This window comes from Microtus ochrogaster, assembly GCF_000317375.1.
Source record: "Microtus ochrogaster isolate Prairie Vole_2 chromosome 6 unlocalized genomic scaffold, MicOch1.0 chr6_random_2, whole genome shotgun sequence".
NCBI lineage: Eukaryota > Metazoa > Chordata > Mammalia > Rodentia > Cricetidae > Microtus > Microtus ochrogaster.
Window position 1 is genome coordinate 183,326 of NW_004949095.1, and position 23,000 is coordinate 206,325.

The 23,000-nt window shown below is 37.0% G+C and overlaps 1 protein-coding gene across 3 annotated transcripts in view; it reads right to left on the minus strand.

The window, feature by feature from the left end:
- The window catches only part of Swt1 (SWT1, RNA endoribonuclease homolog), an 85,165-nt gene that overhangs the window by 12,709 nt on the left and 49,456 nt on the right, over positions 1–23,000 (minus strand). For all 3 annotated transcript variants that reach the window (XM_026787627.1, XM_013352480.2, XM_026787626.1), the window contains exons 15-18: positions 17,838–17,986; positions 14,164–14,351; positions 9,555–9,686; positions 2,896–2,962 (exon numbers count right to left, since the gene is read on the minus strand). In XM_026787627.1, coding sequence (XP_026643428.1) covers positions 2,896–2,962; positions 9,555–9,686; positions 14,164–14,351; positions 17,838–17,986 — 536 coding nt within the window. The remainder of the gene's footprint in view (positions 1–2,895; positions 2,963–9,554; positions 9,687–14,163; positions 14,352–17,837; positions 17,987–23,000) is intronic.

Sequence of the window (23,000 nt, forward strand, 5' to 3'; positions counted from 1 at the left end):
TCTCTCTCTCTCTCTCTCTCGTCTATTGGGTTTTAGATTTGGGGGTTTTGTTGGTTTATTTGTTTTGGTTTTGATCTATCTGTCTGTTTTGAGATACTCACCATGTAGCTTTGGCTGTTATGGAACTTGCTACATAGACCAGGCTCTTCTTAAACTTGGAGATCCTCCTGACTCTGCCTTCTAGGAGCTGTAATTCCAGGCATGAACTACCATACCCAGCCCTATAATTTTGTTTTAAAAATCATTTTTTTTTAAACATACATTTGGAATTACACCATCATGAGTCTAGTTTTTCCTTTTGTGCATGTTTTGCCCTTGCCCCACATGCCAGGACCAACAAGGTATAAACCCAGACAGAGCATCAATGTCAACAGGCTACAGATGTTTGATCATAAGAGAAAGAGAATAGTCTGTTTGGTTAGTGGTTGGGAGAGAAAAACATGATATAATAAGAACACACAATAATTCTTAAGTTTCTAAAAGATCTTATTTTAAAAAGTACCTAGAACTACCCTTTAATTTTAAAATCAACCATTCCCATATACTGAGAGATTCAATATAAATAAAGGCAACATGACTCCATATTAAGTTAAGCAACTTATAAAGCACATAGTTAGCTTACTAATAAAAATTAAAGCGCAAGTTCATGAAGTCTATACTCATTAATTTCAACTATTAAGACATTCTTTCTTTACTCATTTGGAGGCATTTTAAATTACTCTGTTACATTTCTATGTATGAATACATTTATATATATTATGTATCTTTGTATGAGTGTGACAGTCTTATGTAATAGATAATATAGATCAGACTCAAACTCTCTAGTAGCTGAGGATGACCTTGAACTCTTGATCTCTTGCTCCTCCCAAATGCTGCACTATGTTACCACTGTGGCTGTAAATGCACAATTTTAAATCCAAAGAACAAATAACTAAATGGTGTCTTGCCCAGCTTCTGACTAGGTTGTTAATGGACAATATGCCATACAAAAAGTTACATGAAGAACTAACCAGGCATGAAAGTAAAGAAATATATTCAAGGAAGTTTGACTCCCTAAAATGTGAAGCCCCAGCATGTGCTGCTCCTTCACTGAGATCATTTATAAATATAACACATAAGCTAGAAGTGGTGTACAGGCCAATAACCCGAGTTCTCAGGAAGGTGAGGTAAAATGACCGGGGTTTAAGAACAGTCTGAACTACATACTAAGTTTCAGGCTGGCCCAAGCTCTAGCACAAGACCCTGTCTCAAAAACAAACAGGGCCTGGAGAGATGACTCAGCAGTTAAGAGCATTTGATGCTGTTTCCAGGGGACTCAGGTTCAATTCCCAGCATCCACACGACAGCTCACAACTGCCTGTAACTCCAGTTCCAGGGAATCTGACACCTTCTCACAGACACATAAATAAGCAAACACCAATGCACATAATAAAATAAATTTAAGAAAACAAACAAACAAATGCACACCAAAAGACACCATGTACACATAAAATTGAAAGACAGGATAAAAAATAGCAGCAGAGAGTGTTTAACAAACAGGAATTAGGGCTGGAGAGATGGCTCAGCAGTTAAAGCACTGGCTGCTTGTTCAAAGGTTCTAAGTTCAATTCCCAGCAACCACATGGTGGCTCACAACCATCTACAATGCAATCTAATGTCCTCTTCTGCCCTACAGGTATACATGCAGACAGAAACAACACTATATACACAATAAATAAATAAATCTTTAAAAAAAACCCAGAAATTAGAAATCAATAGAGCACTGTCCTTGGATCACCAATGATGAGGAAAACATGGAGGTCAATGTAGAAGACACACTGCAACCTCACTTCAGTTCTTAGTCGAGGGTCTATGCCATTACTGAGTAGAAAACTGAATCATATTTTCCTTGAAGAAATGGCTCCTCTTCTCTGGAGACCATTTTAGATAGGTGAACAAGGTAGGGTGGTACAATATTTATAGTTGTCATAATGGCTGGGATAGCTCCATACACTTAGTACCTAAGGAGCTAGGACATAGAACATCTTGCATTCATCCCACAATGAAGCAATGGCCTGCGCAAGATGTTAAGTTCCCCAATAAGAAAGAATTCTGTGCTGAAACAAGTATATTTCAGGACTCTATTGTAATTTCACTTAGGAAACAAGATAAAAATTGGTTATGTTATTGGTAAGGAATAGATTGGAGAAGATACAGATGAACAAATGCAGCAAGCTACTATACAACATGAAACTATAGTTAATAACATCATTAAATTTCAGATTGTTTTGCTAAAAAGGTAGATTTTAATTTTATTGCCAATTAAAGGGGATATTATATAAGAAGGTGGTTCTGTTTATTTACTTGAATGTAATAACTACTTGTTTTTTTAAGATTAAAAACTTTTAGAGTGTGGGTATGTGCGTCTGTGCACACAAACACCCACAGAGGCAAGAAAAAGGCACTGGATCTCCTGGAATATATAAGCAATATATGCTGTTAAAAGCTGAGCCCCACCTCCATCCCCCTTTGTTTATTTTTGTTTTGTTTTGTTTTTTGAGACAACAGCCCAGGCTAACCTGGTACTTACTACGTAGCCCATAGTGATCTCTAAATCATAACAATTTTCCTGCCTTAGCCTCCGGAGTCCTGAGATTACAGGCACGAGCTATCATGTCCTACAAAACATTATCTTGTATATCTTAAATATATACATTTTTTTAAACAGGTAGAAAAACAAATGTCATTGGCAAATTTTTATGACACTCTCAAGTTTTAATTTAGGCCAGTCTGTATAAAACAGGAAGATCCTGCATAAAAAAAAATTTCATTTAAAGAAAATACCAATAGCAATCTTATTGTACTTATATTCATACCATATAAATATTATGTGAATAATATATATTTTTTTCATACCTCATACTTGACTAGGAAGTTATAGAGAGTCTCAACATCTTGAAAATTACTATTAGGAGATAAAATCCTAAAAAAAAAAAAAAAAAAGATACATTAAGAAAAGAACCATGGAAATTAATTTTTAAAAACCTTTTATTTTCTCCTTCAAACTAACACATATCCATGATTATTATGTTTATTCAAGCCATTAACTTAATTCAACTACGATTAATTCATTAAAATATTTCAGCTACTTTAATATCTATACATTAGCTATCACAAACATTCTTCTTTTAGTCTGCTGAGACAGTTTCATATAGACCAGACTGTCCTCAAACTGGAAATACAGCCGAGGCTGGCCCTGAAAACCTAATTGCCCTGCCTCCACCTCTCAAATACTGAGATTATAGGGCTGTGCCACTGGACCTACCTGCCATAAACATTCTTACATGTGAAATTATAATTCACATATTACATTATAACAACGCATAGTTCTCAAAAGGTAGACAGAAATGTAAATTTATACTCCCTATCTTTTAACTGCAGATTTCTTTCTATAATGTTTAGCCAGTTCAAACAGACAACAAATAAAACTAACAGACACCTAAAAAGACTGTAGCCAAATTCAAATAACACTGAGCTATCTATCAGCACAGCACTCTATGAAAACCAGTAATTAATTAGACGAGAATTGATGGAAGTAACACAGAACAAATGATAGAAATCTTGAATAAAGGGCTGAAGAGATGGCTCAGCAGTTAAGAGCACTGCCTGCTCTTCCAAAGGTCCTGAGTTTAATTCCCAGCAACCACATGGTGGCTCACAACCATCTGTAATGAGATCTGGTGCCCTCTTCTGGCCTGCAGGCATACAAGCAGACAGAATACTGTATACATAATTAATTAATAAATAAATAAATAAATAAATATTAAAAAAAGAAATCTTGAATAAAAAAGAGGGCAATTGTTTTCCACCCTCTAATAGTTAGGTATTCTTTTTATATAAAAAACTTATTTATTTGTTTGTTTGTTTGATGGCAATGGGTCTTTTGTTTGCATGTATGTCTGTGCATTGAATGTCTGCCTGGGGTCAATGAGGCCAAAAGAGGACACTAGATCCCCTGGGACTGGAATTACAGACAGTTGTGATCCTCCATGTGAGTGCTGGGAACTGAACCCAGTACTCTGGAAGAAGAGTACTGTTCCATAACCACTGAGCCACTGCTCCAGACCCTTACATGATTTTAATGTTTAACATCAGTATGTAGAAAATTAACATGGAAGGTTATCTCCTGTTTAAGACCAGTATTGGCTTCACAGTGAGTTCCAGATACCCTTGGCTATTGACCCTTGCCTCAAACAAATACATAAATATAATAGAAATACCTTTATTATTTATTTATTTATTTATCTATCTATCTATCTGTCATAGGTTTGGAAAAGCTTCTTCAGACAGGGTTTCAAGTTATAGAATATTAAAGATAGGTCACATTTGTTTCTGCTGTGGAATATTTGTTTTGCATTGTATTGCATTCTTTTCTGTTGCATTTGTTTAACATTGTGAGGCTGTGTTACTCTGTCTGTCTGAACATTAGATTGGTCTAATAAAGAGCTGAATGGCCAATAGTGAGGCAGGAGAAAGAATAGGTGGGGCTGGCAGGCAGAGAGAATTAATAGGAGGAGAAATCCGGGAAAAGGAGATAAGGGAATAAGAGAAGGAGGAGAGGACACCAAGGGCCAGCCACCCAGCCACACAGTCAAGACACACACTAAGAAGGAAAGAAAAGATATACAGAAATAGAGAAAGGTAAAAGCCCACAGGGCAAAAGACAGACAGGATAGTGTAAGTTAAGAAAAGCTGGCTGGAAACAAACCAAGATAAGGCTGGACAATTATAGGTAAGAAAAATCCTCTTTGTGTGATTATTTGGGAGCTGGGTGTGGGACCCCAAAGAAAAGAGTCAAAGAGAAAACAACAACAACAAAAAATCCAACTCGTTTCATGTAGCTCAGGCTGGCTTGAACTATGTAACTGAGGTTATCCTTTAATTTCATCACCATATATGGCTCATATTAAGAATATCCTTAATAGATCTAGGATACAGAAAAAAACTATGAAAGTTATAACAGTAGCATGACTACCACAAACACCTTCATCTAGTTTAAGTCAAAAAATAAATGAATGGTACTGTAACGAATAAGAAATCAAGTCATTTTAACTCTTAAATTCCAAAGGACTTTTAACCACCACAATATCCCTAGGCTAATCATAATACCACAGCAAAGTGAAGTGATCTCAAATTTTCGGCTATATTTTTGTAGATTTGTCTTTATTATACTTATGAAAGCTTCTAAAGCTATTTCATAGGACACAGTCAAAATCTGAAATGTACTTTGCTGTCTTTTTTTTTTTTTAAGATTTATTATTTATTATGTATACAGGCTCTGCCTACAGGCCAGAAGAGGGCACCATATCAAGTTACAGATGGTTGTGAGCCACCACATGGTTGCTGGGAATTGAACTCAGGACTTCTAGAAGAGCAGTCAAATGCTCTTAACCTCTGAGCCATCTCTCCAGCCCTACTCTGCTGTCTTAAAAAGGGGACAGCCCATTATATCTTTTTTTTTATAAAGATTTATTTATTATGTATACAATATTCTGCCCCAAGTATGCCCGCACGCCAGGAAGGCGCCAGTTCTCATTACAGATGGTTGTGAGCCACCATGTGTTGCTGGGGGACTTGAACTCAGGACCTCTGGAAGAATAGCCAGTGCTCTTAGCCACTGTGCCATCTCTCCAGCCCCCATTATATCTTTAAAATGTGCAAAAATTTTAATAATTCCAGTTTCATTGGAAAAAGTTTTCTCCTAGCAAGTAATTTTAAAATACAACCTCATGTCAGGCCATGGGGGCACACAACTTTAATCCTAGAACTTGGGAGGCAGAGGCAGGCAGATCTCTGAGTTCTGTGGATCAGCCTGGTCCACAGAGTGAGTTCCAAGACAGCCAGGACTACATAGAGAAACACTGTCTTGAAAAACCAAAAAATAAGATAAAATAAAATACAACCTCCTAACCAAAGAGATAAACCATAAATCTCACACACACACACACACACACACACACACACACACACACACACACTGCATATATTTGTGTATACACACACACATCAGGGAGGGAAGGGATCCATAAGCAATTTGCTATATATAAAAAGACAAATGTAGTATCACTATGTACAGTCACACTATGTGCTTATTATATAAGAGCTTCTCAATCCTAGGTATAACTTTGCACCCACAAAGCAATCAACCTCTTCTCCCTCCCTCCTACTCTCCTCCGTCTCAGGTGATTATGATTAGATTCACAAAGTCTATGCATTCAACTGTATATTTCAAAATGTCTGAAGGAAGAATTTTGAATGTCTTTATCATAAAGAAATGATAAATGTTTGCGAAGATAGCTAATTTTTTGTTGTTGTTGTTTTTTCAAGACAGAGCTTTTCTGTGTAACAGTTCTGGCTATCCCAGGATGGCCTTAAACTTACAGAGATCTCTGCCTGCCTCTGACTCCCAAGTGCTGAGATCAAAGGCGTGTACCACCATCACCGGTCAAAGGAGGTAGCTATTTTAAAAACCTGATCTGAGTATCACACAATGTGTACAAATATTGAAACATCACATGGACACCCCTAAAAAATAATCTTCTATATTCCCGTTTATCAGTTAAAATGCAAAAATGTCTCTCCTTCTACAATATGGGTCTCTGGGATCTACAATATGATTTCTAGGTGGTGAGATTTGGTGAATAGGTAAATGGATAAAGAAAATGTTGTATATTTACACAATGGAATATCACTTAGTTATTTAAGAAAAATAAAAGAAAAATATGAAATTTTCAGGTAAATAGTTGGAGCTAGAAAAAATATTATCCTGAGTAAGGTAATCCATATCTACAAAGACAAATATGGTATGTATTCTCCTATATGTGAATATTAGCTTTTAAGTCTTTGATAGAAATGCTATAGTCCATATTACCACAGATGTTAGGTGTAGAGTAAAGGACTGAAGGTAGGGTCTTCCCAGTAAGAGGAAATAGAATACACAGTCATGGAGAGACAGGGAACACTAACGGCCATTTGAGGGCCTACTATGGTAGGAGATTCTTAAAATACATACATATATGAAATAAATTTAAATAAACCACCAAATAGTAGGGGAGACAAAGCCCCAACTGACTTCTCTAACTACTAAATGAAATCTCCAGTACCAGGTAAGGGTTTCATCTAATTGAGCTATTGAAAGGGGACTCACGAAAATCCTCAAATAATTCAAGTAGCTGTTGCTTTCCACAAACTGATGGTAAAGCCTGATTACTGAAGACAACACCTACATATCTCACTGAACACAGAGATGTGGAACTGGCACCTAACTAGAGCTTCATTCCATCTGAACACTAACTGATTGGAACTAAGGCCCAATCAATGACATCGCTCAGGTGGCCAAGACTCTGAGACCAGAGAGGCCATGGACCTAGAGGGAAAGCCAAACACTACTGTTCTGCTAAAGGAATGTGGCAATATAATGACCCTTAACAACATCCTGCTTTCCCCACAGATCAGGTCTTGCTCAGTCATCATCAGTGAAGCTTCCTCCTGCAGTAGATGGGAACTAACACAGAGATCTACAACTGGACAATGGGTAGAGACTGAGAGACATGTCTTCACCAAACCTTAGAGCTCAGGGAACTCTGTGGAAGAGATAGTGTCTTCCATCCCCACTGACTCTGATACACCTAGAAGAAGGTCACACCTCTATGAGTAAATATCTCTAACTCAAAATAAGAAAGCTTATTACTAAAAGACAAGCATTTTGTTCAAAACAGTTAGTTTAAATGCTGAGGAATCACTTCTAAAACTCCAAGTTGAAGTTTTAAAGGTTACTTACAAAACATTTGTTTCAAAAACTAGCAACTACAAGTAGGCTAAGGTGTTGTCATTGAGTGAACTGATCCTCCTTTTAAAAGACAGGGCCATGCTATATAGATTAGTCTGACTTCAAACTTGTGCTCTTCCTGTCTCCATGCTCTGAATGCTGAGATTATGGCTATAAGCCACCACACTCCGTGAGGACTGAAGGATGAGCTTTTATAAATAACCTTGAATAATCTCAAGAGCTCAGCTATCCAAACATAGTAGTATGTCAAAAAGTCATATTAATAAAATAAAATTTTAAATTCAGAAGTGTTTAAAGCACCAGTGGATCTGAAAAGATGCTGTGATTATAGTTCTTTTTTAAGACTCATACATTGGAGGAACTGTCTGTGGGTGGACATGGTCTGTTCAAACATCAAAATGGAATAGGACATATGCAAGGCCTTGGGTTTGATCCCAGCACAGGGGGAAAAAATGAGCAAGAAACTCACAGACAATTAATTTTTAGAGATTTCATAAAATCACACATCAAGAAATACATAAATCCCAGATCTTAGGTTGGCAATTGTTTTAGAAAACAGTTCCAAGGGCTCAGTGGCATAGAACACCTTCTGTACAAACATGCAAAGATGAATTTGAAGCCCTAGCACCACAGAAATAGTGCTCCTAAAACCTCAGTTCTGTTAGTAGATACAAGAGTCAACTGGAGCTGTCTACTAGTCTAACCTCAGAAGTCTCTCTATCTTAATAAGGCAGAGAGACAGAACAGGACATACATGTCTCTGACCTCCACAAACATGTAAATGTGGACAGACCTGCACAAATGTGCAAATACACCACACATACAAAGAGAGAGAGAGAGGGGGGGGGGGAGGGAGAGGGAGAGAGAGAGAGCGCTCTCTTATAAGGTATTTCAAACCAAAACCACAAGATGTGTTTTTAAACAACTAATAAAAATCATCTTTTCTTAAAACCAAGCACAGATTTAATTTTTAAAATGGTAATTTATGATTAGGTCTACACAGTCAAACACACACATGTTAGTCGTATTTATTCCTCTATCTAAATACAACTAAACAAAACAAGAGAAACAAAAAGTCATCTAAACTTAAGCCTTAGGCTGGGAAAATGGTTCAGCGGGTAAAGTGCTTACTGCAGAAGCAAATACTAGGATTTGAGTTCAGACATGACTAAAGCCAGACATGACTATGCACACCTGTCACCTCAGTGCTAGAGTAGAAACAAGATTCTGGGGCTCACTGGCCAGTCAGTCTAGTCAAAATGGCAATCGCCAGGTTCAATGAAAGACCCTGTCTCAAAAAATAAGATGAAGAAACATTTGAGGAAAGTACCTCAACATCAATCACACACACAAACACACACAGGACAAAAAAGGAGAGAGAGTATGTGCTTCAAAATGCACCAAGTTTTCTCACAGAAGACTAACTTGTTTCTCCCATTTTTCTCTCCTACAAAGGATACAGAATATAGGAAACTAAGAAAGGTAAATCTAAAAGCCAATCATCTGCTAGGTGTAATGGTGCACACCTTCAATCCCAGGACTCAAGAAGCAGAGGCAGGCAGATTTTTGTGAGTTTGCAGCCAGCCTGGTCCAGACCGGACCAGTCAAGGCTATGTAGTGAGACCCTGTCTCAAATAGTTTCTAACTTGCTAGACGACTCCTAGCAAGTCTAAATTAAGCTGATAAATATAAGATTTATAAACTTTAGATTTAATACAATGCTTACCTTTGAATTCCTTCAAGAATATCCTTTACAGCTGCCATTAACTTTTGAAGATATATAAATGCTTCTTCAAATGATGCTATTTTTGAAGTGGTCAGAGTTGAACTTGAGTCCAGTGTCTGAAACACATCTGTGCTAAAAAAAAGAAAGAAAAAAAAGTATGTGCTCATTTAGTACTTATAAGTGTTTTCATTGATGACACATAAAAAATAATATGAGTAATCTTTTGCAATGCTAATCTATTTAAGTAGGAAATCAAAGACAGTGACATGAGAGAAGTCTGGGCTAACATCCACACAAGGGATCTTGGTCACACACCACACAGACCTAATTTAAAGGGAACTTCACTCTAAAAGAGCACAGAGATGGAGGGGAAGTAATACTACTAATAGACATACAAGTCAGTACTCCAGAACATAAACACGAAGAATTAGGTATCAGATTAAATAAAAAACTGGATGTTTATCCTTGTAATTCCACTTCCAGAAACTTATTATGAATTAAGATTTAGAAAAAATAATTAGTGAAACCTTTAATATTTATTTAATAAAATACTAAAATATTTTTAAATGTTTATGCTATATATATGGGCCAAAACTAAAAATAAGATGAGGTATTGTAGTACACAACTTTAATCCTAGCAGTTAGAAAGCAGAAGCAGGCAGATCTAAGTTCAGAGCTAACCTAGTCTACACAGTGAGTTCCAGGCCAGCCAGGGCTACATAGTGAAACCCTGTCTCTAAATACATAAATACTTACTTAGGTAACAGCAACTATATTAAAAATCAAAACGCATTGTATTGTATCTGAATGGTGTCCTCCCCAAATTTACATTCATCTAGAGCAATGCCTTCTCAACCTATGAGTCATGACCCTTTGAGGTCAAATGACCCTTGCACAGAGTCACCTAAGACCACCTGCAATATCAAATATCTACGTTATGATTCATAACAGTAGCTAAATTACAACTATGAAGTAGCAATGAAAATAATTTCATAGTTAAGGGGTTACCTCAACATGAGAAACTGTTATTAAAAGGCTGCAGTGTTAGGAAGGTGGAGAACCACTGTGTTAGAGCTTTAGTATGGACCTCACTTGAAACAGGTCTTTGGCAAATGTAAATGGTTCAGCTAAATAAGGACTGGATTAGAGTAGGCCACACTCTCTCCATGAAAACAAAAGCAGAGACTGGAGGGATGCACTTACTAGGCAAGGACTGAGGAAGACAAAGACAGAGCAGATTCTTACTTAGAGTTCCCACCAGTCTTTTGTTTTTCCACTTAAAGCCCTTCTTAACAACGACTAAATAAATTTCTGCTACTTTAAGATACACAGTTTGTGGTGAATCACTATAGTTTCCCAACAGAAACATTTTAAACCAGGCTTATGTACGAAAGCTGCAATCTACTTTTAGACTCATTAGATTCAACATTATGAAATAAGCTATTCAACCGGTTTAATCAGTTTATAGAAAATTATGAACTATCAAAATCAGTTTTTTTATTGGTTTTGCCTGCATAGTATTATTAATGAAGCCACTGAGAATAGTAATAACAAAGGTAAAAGGAATCGTAACTATAAATCTTTCTGCAAACCAAAAATACACATTTAAACAATTACCTCAAAAACTTGAATGACAAACTGCAGGAAACCTTTTTGTTTTCCAGACAGGATCTTATGTAGCCCAGGCTGGCCTCCAAGTCACAGCCATTCTGTACCACCCTCCTGAACAGTAGGATTACTGTGTCACCATGCCCAAATAAAAGATTATTGTTCGACATGAATCAGCAATACAAAACACTCATCCAATTTCCTCGTAAATAGACAATAAAAACCTGACCTGATATGATGCAAGTTCAACACTGATTAGTAAGGCACAAAAATGATGGCATTTATAGTTGTATCTAGAACTTGTCTGTTCCTTTTCCTATTGCTATAATAAAACACTGTGACAAAATCAACTGAAGGGAAAGGTTTCTTTCAGTTCACCGTGGGTATGAATGGAGTCATAGGAGCTTGAGAAACTGGTCACATTGCATTGACGGTAAAGAAGCAGAGAGCAAGAGATAAATCTACACTGCTTACTTCTTCTGCTTCAGACATCCAGGACCCAGCCAGAGAATAGTGCTGCCCACAGTCGGTGGGTCTTTCTACCTTAATTAAGCAATCAAGATAGCCTTCAACAGGCACAACCAAAGGCCCATCTTCCAGATGTTTCTAGATTCTGTGAAGTGATAACACTAACCACAAGTGTATTCTAGTAACTTATATGAGTAATTAAGAATAGACTTACCAGACCCCCAAATGAGCATTTATTTGTGAAAGAATTATGTTCAATAAATTCTTTTGCAATTCTGGTATACAATTAGGTTTGTTTAAAAAAAAAAAAAACTAGGGGCTGGAGAGATGGCTCAGTGGTTAAGAGCACTGCCTGCTCTTCCAAAGGTCCTGAGTTCAATTCCCGGCAACCACATGGTGGCTCACAACCATCTGTAAAGAGGTCTGGTACCCTCTTCTGGCCTGCAGACATATACACAGACAGAACATTGTATACATAATAAATAAATAAATATTTAAAAAACTAGGCTAAATAAATATGTATTGTTAAGACAATATAAACATCATAACTTACTGAAATGCTAATATATACACAGTCTGTTATTCAGAAATAGCATGGAGCTCTCTTAACATGTGGTACAAATGCATGAATATTATAGATCAACTCCTATGTTTTCAAATATCTTTTTTGACAGGGTTTCTCTGTAGCTTTGGAACCTGTCCTGGAGCTAGCTCTTGTAGACCAGGCTGGCCTCAAACTCTGCCTCTGCCCTCCAAATGCTGGGATTAAAGTCATGCACCACCACCCAACTCAAATATCTTTTATAGCAGCCATTCCTGCCTCCTATAAAAGGTAATTTTCTGTAAACAAGAACATTTGATTAGCCAAAGCACCAAAAATTTGTTGAGTAGGAAAAGAAACTGATTCATAAAAAATTACAAATTTTTGTAGTTTTTAATTCACAAGCCAGATGTAGCTATCTTTTTCATATGATGGGTTAGAAAGCCAAATATCAGGCCATAAATTTGTTGAAAAATGTTTAATTATAGCCAAGGAATAAAAAAGGAGCCCAAGAACAAAGCAGACAAATGGGAGGGTAGAAAAAAGGGGAGATAGGTGAGAATGAGGCATAGGAATATGCAATATAATATACCTGTGGCAGTGTGGCGCACGCCTTTAATCCCAGCACTCGGGAGCAGAGGCAGGCGGATCTCTGTGAGTTTGAGGGCAGCCTGGTTTACAGCGAGTTCCAGGTCAGTCAGGGCTACACAGAGAAACCCTGTCTCAAAACTCAATAAAATAAAATCAGAGGTTTTAAGTGATATAAGCTATCTTAACAGCACCTATCTGCAAAACTATTCAAGGGGAATGCAGCCCAGGTTCAGAACACCTGTCTAAAACACAAGTGGTCCCAAACACTGGTAGGAAAAAGGGGACAGCAAAATGGCTTTAACAAGTAAAATCTACTTGCTGTTAACCCTGATGCCCTGGGCTTGGAACTCACACAGCAGAGGGAAAGAACCCATTTCTGCAAGCTATCCTCTGACCTCCACACTATGACACTACTACACACACACACAAATATAAAATAAAAATTTTATATTTTTTAAATGATCTCTGTACCTCATTTCATTAATTCTAAAGTGTTTTATGTTTATATACTAAAGTAATAGTATTTTCCTTTTAAACAATAGTATTTATACACCTTTAAACTCTTTTTTTTAAAGATTTATTTATTTATTATGTATACAACATTCTGCCTCGATGTATGCCCACACGCCAGAAGAGGGCACCAGATCTCAGTACAGATGGTTGTGAGCCACCATGTGGTTGCTGGGAATTGAACTCAGGACCTCTGGAAGAGCAGCCAGTGCTCTTAACCTCTGAGCCATCTCTCCAGCCCACACCTTTAAACTCTTATATGAATTTTCTTTAATAGAAGGAACTTTTCTCAAGTTATTTCCAATTTAATTACAGACTTGCAATCTGCTAAGCTGCTTAATCAATCTAAGTGCCTCGCTGGTTGTGACCTATGCAAGCAACGTTCCTCATCATGATTACAATAGAATCACCTAGGAAGATTTTTTTTTTTGGTATTTATTAATTTTTATTTTGTGTGCCTTGATGTTTTGCCTGCATGTATGTCTGTGTGAAGGTATAAGATCTTGGAGTTACAGACAGTTGTGAGCTGCCATGTGGGTGCTGGGAATTTAAACCAGGTCCTTTAGAAGAGCAGTCAGTGCTCTTAACCACTGAGCTATCTTCTCAGCCCCGAGAGATTTTTTTAAATGCATTCTCAGGCTCAACTCTTCCCCTACTGAATCCAAATTTCTGGGAATAGTGTTTAAATATAGAAACAAAAATTTTTCCAGGTAATCCTGATGTTTACACTGATTTAAACATAAATATTTCTAATGCACCAACAGGACCAAAAGCCCATAGTACAATAAAATCAAAGCCCAAACACTAACTACAGTAGAAATTGTAATAACGAAAACCCTACAAAAGCAAACTTGTAATGATAAAGTGGAGGATGTCTTAGGAATTTAGTACCTGTTCTGATATATTGAAGTCCAAACATTCTCCAGGATAGACCATATTTCTTGATGCCTAGTGAACTGGGGAAGAGGAGAATCCGAGAAAACAGTGACGTCTTGGTTATGAAGCTTCACCAAAGAAGTGTCTTTCTGTTTTTTATTCACTGTGCTTTCTGAAGAATCTGGCTTCAGTTTTGTCTTGACCTATGACATAAGAATTACATAAAATGCATACCAGTCCTTCACTAGCAACTGAGAAAACAGTCACTAGCTTACTGGACATTCCGGTTACTCTTTCTTTCATATGTACAGGATATTCCTAGAAAAGCACTAGACTTAGAAAAAAATATTTTTCTTTCCTGCTTAAATCAAATAATATATCAGTTTATTTACTACAGAGATCTTTCTTACCTAACATTCGAATGTCAATATATTGTATGGAGAGACAAAGGGCAAACTAGGATGATTAAATGGGCAGAGGATAGGAGGGTAAATAAGGAAATCTGGAAAGGGACTATTAAAGGCCATTTGAAAAAACATTTGGAAATCTACTACTGTATAAGTGTCTTAAAATGTATACATATATGAAAGGAATCTAAATGGAGTCACTGAATAATGGGGGACACAATACCTCCACTAGACATCTTATGCCACCAAGTAAAACCTTCAGTGGCAGAAATGGGTTACATCCTGTTGAACTGTTGGTCAAAGCAGCCCCAAGGAAACCCCAAACATCATAGATGACTGCCAAGGCTATTGATTACTCTCTGCAATCTGACAGTGCAGTAAGACCATATTGCTGAAGACATCATTTACACATGCCATGTAACATAAAGAAGTTGAGCTGATGCCTAACTACAGCCTTCACTACAACTGACTGTTCATGGTACTGGAAGATACACTACACGCTACCAGAGGAGAATATTTCCCAGCAACAAACCCCGTGGCCTACAAAGTTAACCGACCTACAAGATATACGTGTGCAACAGTAACACAAGTGTTATAGGAATACCCAACCACTTTCTGGTTGGAATTAAGGCCACTCCATAAGATGAAATCTGATGCTACTAAGTGGTCAAGAACCTGAGACTAGATAGACTGTGCACCTAGGGAAAACCTAATACTATTATTTACAAAAGGAACATAGCGATAAAATAATGTCTAATGACATATTGCTATACACATAGTTCAACCTTCATCAGAGAAGCTTCTTCTTGAAGTAGATGGGAACTAACAAAGAGACCCACAACTGGACAATGTGCAGAGATTGAGAGACTTACTCAGTCCTAAATGGGATGTCATCAAGGCTCAGGAGTCTATGTGGAAGAAGAGATGGAAAGACTGTAGGAGCCAGAGGTGACAGAGGACACCAAGGAAACAATGTCTTCTAGACACAACAGTACTGAAGCACGTATGAATTCAGAGACTGTAGCAACACACACAGGGCCTGCATGGGTTCAAACCACATGGGGTCCCAGCACTGAGAGGGTCAAATCGACATAGGCTCTCGTGCCTGACCAATTTGTAATTGATACCTGCTTGCAAAGGCAAAATTAGTTTTCTCCACTGGGTTTATTAGCCATATTTTAAGGCTGCCCAGGAGTAGCTGACCAACATAAAACAAAAAATCACTATTTCCCTAGGGCTAAGTTTCCACGTTAATAAAAGAATGATTTCCAAAGTTAGCTTAATACTATTTCTATGCTTTAAACTGTTGTTGTTGTTTTTGTTTGTTTCTTTTTTATATTAGCTTACTCAGTCCTTGTGACTACATAGTACTATGACACAGAACTGAAACCCTATGAAACAGAAACAATTCAGACTTTGAAGTGAAGGAAACAGAAATACAAAGATTAAAAACATCATGCAAGATAACTCAAATGGTAAGAAGCAAAAGAGATTTGACTCTCAGCAATCTAGAAAGTTATGATCCTACACCAAATGCAGAGGTATTACCATGCTGGGGCAGAAAGCAAAAAGAGATGATCTTCTCATTTTTCCTGTTTGTAGTAAATTATGAACTTATTATATATAAATAATGGCCCTATATATTTTTTCCTGAAATTAATTTTTGTGGCAATACTGGGCTGGAACTCAGAGCTACACCTCCACCCAGATAACTGCATTAATATCCATAAATGTTTAAAACTGAGTATTTGCCTATTTCTCCTTTGCTCTGGCTCTTAAATCTGAGTATATACAATCATGCAAGTAAATTTTTTTTAAAAAAAAATAAACATTTATATAGCACTTACTATCGGCCAGGCACTAATTTCTTCAGTAATAGTTCATTCTTATGGCAATTCTAAGTCAAGAATTATTACTGTACTCATAATACAAAAAAGGGGGTAAAGATTCAAAAAGAATTTAAAGAACTAGAGGAAAAAAAATCCTGAAACAAAAAAAAAAAAAAATCCACAGGTCAGAGTCCTGAGCATGTAAAACCTAAAACTAATCAACAAAATTGATTTGAATTATTCTAGCATAGTGATTGATCAAAATTTTGGGGTATCTGGGAAGTAACAAAACAAGGATGTCTTTTCCTACTTCCACCCCTCTTACACACATAGCTGAAAATGGTACTAGTTAACTGTTTCATCCTAGTTTCTCAGAAGCTTTCCAGAAGCAAATAGAAGATGAGTAATTCTTTTCTTGGTTTTCAATACTTGATAACTAAGATTAGGTGTACTTCTCAAGTTATTATATTAAGAAACCTTATTTTGGAAATAATATATTTATTGTTCAGGTTAGAAACATAGATAGATATTTGAGACATGAATCAAATCTAATGAATTATCCACACAATGTCTAGCAAAATATATTCTAGGGTTCAGGATGTATCTCAGCTGATGGAGAGCTTTGCCTAATATGCATGACACTGTTGATTAGCTCCCCAAGCACTACATAAACAGAACATTATAGTACACATCTACAATCCCAGTACTCAGGAGATAAAGGCAAGAGTACCAAAAAATTAAGGTTATCCTTGGCTACATTGCAAATCTGAGGCTAGCCTGAGCTACATGAGACCCTGTCTCAAAAAAAGATCTCAAAATTTATTTTGTTATTGTTTAAATTATTTTATGTGTATGAGTGTTTTGTCTGCATTGATGTATGTGTACTGTGTGCATGCCTGGTGCCAGAAGAGGTCAGAAGATGGTATCAGAACCTTTGAAAGTAGAGTTAAGGATAGTTGTAAACCACCATGTAAATACAGAGAACTGAACCTGAATATTCTCCAAGAGCATTAAGAACTCTTAACTGCTAAGCCATCTCTCTAGCCCCTCTTTTTTGTGTGTGCACAGCTTTCTCTTGTCCATAAATGAAATAATATAAAATTCAACAACAAGAAAATAAAATCCCAAGTTTATAGTGATATATACCCATAATGTCAATACTACAGAGTACTAAAAAAAAAAAAAATCATGCATTTGAAGCTCGGTGAACTATATAGACAAATTCTATCTTGAAAAACAAATAATTCAACTATTCTGATATACCTTCCATAGAAAATGGATGTTCCATACTCTGTAATAACACTTGTCTATACTTTAATGTACTTAGTATTTACTCAATGCCTTTAGAATGCTAGGGTAAGTCACGGTAATATATCCTTTTATTGTTGGCCACTAAATCCACATTTGAAATATATGATTAACTACTCTAAACATTACTCCATAGGTATCTTACCTCTGCAAGTACTTGAAGTAGTTTGTTTACTTGCGCAAAGGTCTGTGGAAGAATGCCATCATAATTTGACCTTGTACTGAAGGCATGTAACAAACTTTTAGAATCCTGAAGCAGGAATTTTACTGTTTTAAAATCTACTGCATTATTAGCTGGTAAGAAAAAAATTAAGAAAAAAAAATTGAGAGAATAAGCATACAACATTTGCAACACTAAGTATTAATTTTGCAATTTAAAGAGAGTAGACATTTACACATACATGTCACAACTAGCATGTCTCTCTGGTACAGAAAGCAACAACTGAACACATTTATTTATAGACAAAGTGTTCATGTTGAATCTGATATTCTGTTTTCGGATTCTAGGAGTTCCTTGAATACAGCCAACTTCAAAGGATAGGAAAAGTGAGATATTACATTCTTCAGTAAAAGGAATTAATCACCAGACAAAAAGCCCAAGCATGATGTGTTCAAAGTTGAAGCTGTCTCACATCCAGATGACTATCATAAAGGAAGAGTCATATAAGGGACAAGCATATAAGTCAGATGTGACTCCTACCATGACTGCACAGCTATCATGTAATAACTTACCTGAAATTCTATCACGTGAAAAGTAAAACAAGATTTATTGAAAATAATGTGTTATCTCTCTGCATACAACAAAAGTTCAGCTAATAAAGAATTTGGACAACAATAAGGAAAAAAAAGCTATAATTTTCCTCCTGTAAGTTAAATTAAGATAATCTACCATAACTTTCTCTCAAGAGGCTAAGAATATTTCCACTAATTCCGAAGTTATTGATAACAATCATTTCAAAGTTTTAAAAAGTTAGAAAGAAGACAGGCATAGTGGTATATGCCTGTAATTCCAGTGCACAAGAGCAAGAAGCAGGGAAATCGCTATATTGGGGGTCTGTCTCATACAAACAAACAAAAAAAATTTTTTTTTGAAAATGAAATAAAAAAAAATGAGAGAAAAGACAAATCTTTCTGTCATTAAAATATAATGCTAAGTAGTTGCTTCCAAAGGCAGAAATCATCACGCTGCAATATTTGCTTTGCTTCTGTTTTAATGTTCATGGTTTCAGAGGCTCTGTGCACGCACACACACACACACACACACACACACACACACAGGTGTGTGACCGTGTGTACATGTTCATGCACAAGGAAGCAGAGTACAACCTCAGGCATTCCTCTCATAGGTGCTTTTAAATAAGATCCCTCACTGGCGTGCACAAGCCCAGAGATCCACCTGTACTCACCTCCTATCCCTATATATCATCGCCTCCCTATCCTTGTATACAAATACATACTCCTGCACCTGGCTTTTTGACATGGGTTCTGGGGCCGGGACTTAGATCCTTTTGAGTATGTGGAAGCACTTTACTGATTGAGCAATACCCTCTTCTACAGAAACTATTATATTTAAAATTGAGCATGGCTTTCTATTGACAAAATGAGCTAAAAATGAATAAGGCATCCCTATGTATCACTTACACAAGAACTTGCTTATGAGATTCTGAAGGAACAAATAAATTTTAAAAATATATATTTCAAAGGCTGGAGAGATGGTTGAGCTGTTAAGACTACATGTACTTGTAGAGGACTTGGATTCAATGCACTTATATGGTTGTCAACAATCCTAACTCCAGTTCCAGGGGATTTGCTGGCTTCTTCTGGTCTCCATGCATGTAGTACACAGAAACATGCAGGTAAAACATCCATATAAGATAAAAATAGCCAGGTGGCGTTGGCGCATGCCTTTAACCCCAGCACTCAGGAGGCAGAGGCAGGCAGATCTTTGTGAGTCCTAGGCCAGCCTGGTCTACAAGAGCTACTTCCAGGACAGGCTCCAAAGCTACAAAGAAACTCTGTCTCAAAAAAAAAAAAAAAAAAAAAAAGATAAAAATAAAATCCTTTTTTAAAAGAAATAAATTTACTAATAAATTCAATAATTCTTTTATTTTTTTTTTTTTGAGACAGGATCTCCCTATGTATGCTGACTGGTCTGGAACTTAGATCAGGCTGACCTTGAACTCAAGCACTAGGATTAAAGGCATATGCCACCACACCCAGCAATATTTAGTAATTCTAAATTAGTAGGATATTTATAGCAAAGATTCTTCACTTTATCCACACCCTGCCTCCCACACCAAGTCAACATTTTTTCTTGACAAGAACACTTTTAGTTCTTTTTATAGTCAATGACTAGTTCAAATTTCTCTGGGAAAGAAATAAAAGATGCTACATGTGGGACAGATTGTAGAATCGATGAACTGCCTAAATCTAAGAAAAACTAAACTGTGACTCCAACTACAGGAGACCCTCTGCTGGCCTCTTTTCTCACCAAGCACACATGTGGCATAGACATACACAGACAAAATATGCATACACATGAAATAATTTAAAAATAAAATACAAAAAATGGTATTAAGTGTCTGGTAAAGATATGCTTTAATGTCCAATTGGTTGGTTGTCCTAGCATCTTGAAAAATAACCTCTACCATTAAAGAAATGCCCTAAAAGTGTCTTTTTTTTTTTTTTTTTTTTTTTTTTGGTTTTTCGAGACAGGGTTTTAAAAAGTTCTCTTGGGGCTGGAGAAATGGCTCTTGGCTGTTCTTTTCCGGGTTCAATTCTGAGCACCCACATGGCAGCTCACAACTGTCTGTAACTACATTGCCAAGAGATCTAACAACTTTACACCAATGCACATAAAGTAAGTTAAAGTAAATGATGTTTCAAAATTAAACAAAAGTTCTCTTAGAAAATAAATTAAAAAAAAAATTAGATGGTGGTACACGCCTTTAATCCCAGCACTCAGCAACACAGAGGCAAGTGGATCTCTGCATTCAAGGCCAGCATGGTCTATAGAGAGAGTTCCAGAACAGTCAAAGAGTTATATAGAGAAGCCCCAGTTCAGAAAAACAAAACAAACAAATTAAAAAAAAAATGTTAGCTTCTAACTAGGCCTGATGGCCCACTCATGTAATCCAAGCCCTTGGGTCGATGGTTGTACTGGGTAGTTTTGTGTCTACTTGTCACAAGCTATAGTCATCAGAGAAAGGAGCCTCAATTAAGAAAATGTCTCCATAAGATCAGGCTGTAGGAAAGCCTGGGGCATTTTCTTAATTAGTGATCAATGTGGGAGGGCCCAATCCATTGTGGGAGGAGGTCACCCCTAGGCTGGTGGGTCTAGGTCCTTTACAAAAGCAGGATCAAGCCAGTAATAAGCAACACCCATCCATGGCCTCTGCATCAGCTCCTGTCTCCAGATTCTGGCCCTGTTTAAGTTCCTATCCTTACTTCCTTCAATGATGAACTATGATGTGGAAGTCTAAGCCAAATAAATCTTTTCCTCTCTATTTGCTTTTGGTCAAGGTGTTTCGTCATAGCAATAATAACCTCCTAACTAAGAAAATGGGCATTCAAGGGCAGCCTAGGCTATTTAACAAGTTACAGGACAACTTGACCCTGTCTGATAAAACAAAAAACTGAAACAAATAATTGGCAACTTCTAACAATCGACATTTATTCAGTACTTACCATAGATAATATATAAGGAACTGTGTCCTAATTTCCTTTCTGTTGTTTTGAAAAATTACACTGACCAAAGGAACACAGGATAGGTTTACTGAGTTTACTATTCCAGGTTACAGTCCATTACTGCAGGGATGGCATGGCAAGAACTTAAAGAATCGCAATCATAGGAGTAGAGAAAAACAAATGTACCCTTCCTTGTTTGCTTGTTGCACTATATTCAACTAGCATTCCCTACCTTTACACAGTTCAAGTAACAGCCTAGGGAATGATGCTACTCACAGTGGACTAGGTCAATTAACAATTAAGTTAATTCCCCAAAGATTTGATCACATGATAATCTGATCTATATGAGAAGCTCTCCTCTAAGGTGATTCTATACTGCTGCAAGTTGACATTTCATTTTTAAAAATTATTTATTACATTTATTTTTTGTGAGTGAGCATGTGTGTATCATGACCATGACACACATGGAAGTCAGAGGACAGCTTTGAGTTCTCTCATTTCACCATGTGGAGAATGGTGATCAAAGACTTGTAGGTGTGGCAGTGTGGGACCCTCACCCCTTATTCTCAAAGGGATAAAAAGAAATTTCCTAACAGAATGTTTTAAAATTAAAAACACAGACTAGCCTCACGTTCCCAGAAAGACAGCACTTTCCTTCCTCCTCCCATCTGGGAGATTCCAAACATAAGGACACTCAGCTCAGCTCAGCCAGCCACCTGGTTCGGACTTATAAAGATGGCCAGACTCAGGAACAGGGTGGCCTTGCTCTAAGAACAAAGAATCAGCTGACACAGCAGGATGGGACAGAGCAAAAGACCTTGCACCGTGCCAAAACAGCTTCAAAAAGCCTCTTTATAGTTACACCTTTAAAAGCCTACCCCACAGAGTTCATACAACTCCTCTCTACCTCACTGCAGCAGGGTTAGAGATAGGTTCCAAATTGGTTCGTATTACGCTAAATAAACCTTGTCTGGGCCTCTCTGGGAAAACAGCAGTAAGCGTCTTTACCTGCTGAGCCATCTCTCTGGCCTGCAAGTTTTACACTTTTACACTTCAGTAACAAGGCAGAGAGCATGATGTATGTGATGTACACCTACCTAGAATATGCCTCTATTTTTTTGGTCTTAACTTCTAAAGAACTTCCTATTAAAATGTGTGTTCAAATGCTACAATAATTATTTGTGTAGGTTTTGGTAAATCTTCCTTATTTTTTATTACCTGGATTTTGTGCCTTTAAACTCATTTCTCTCTCTTTTTTTTTTTTTTTTTTGGTTTTCCAAGAGGACTGGGGATTGAACCCAGGTTGTTATACACTCTAGACAAGTATTCTTTCACTAAGCTACAATCCCATACTTTTGTTTTGTTTTATTTTTGTTTTTAGAGACAGGGTTTCTCTGTAGCTTTAGAGCCTGTCCTGGAACTAGCTCTTGTAGACCAGGTTGGCCTCAAACTCACAGAGATCCGCCTGGCTCTGCCTCCTGAGTGCTGGGATTCAAGGTGTGCGCTACCACCGCCCAGCAACACTCCCATACTTTAAAGTTGATATCTTCAAGTATTCCTTGGTTGTCTCCCCACCTTATTTTTTCAGTTATCATCAATCCTGGACCTCTACCTGAATTAG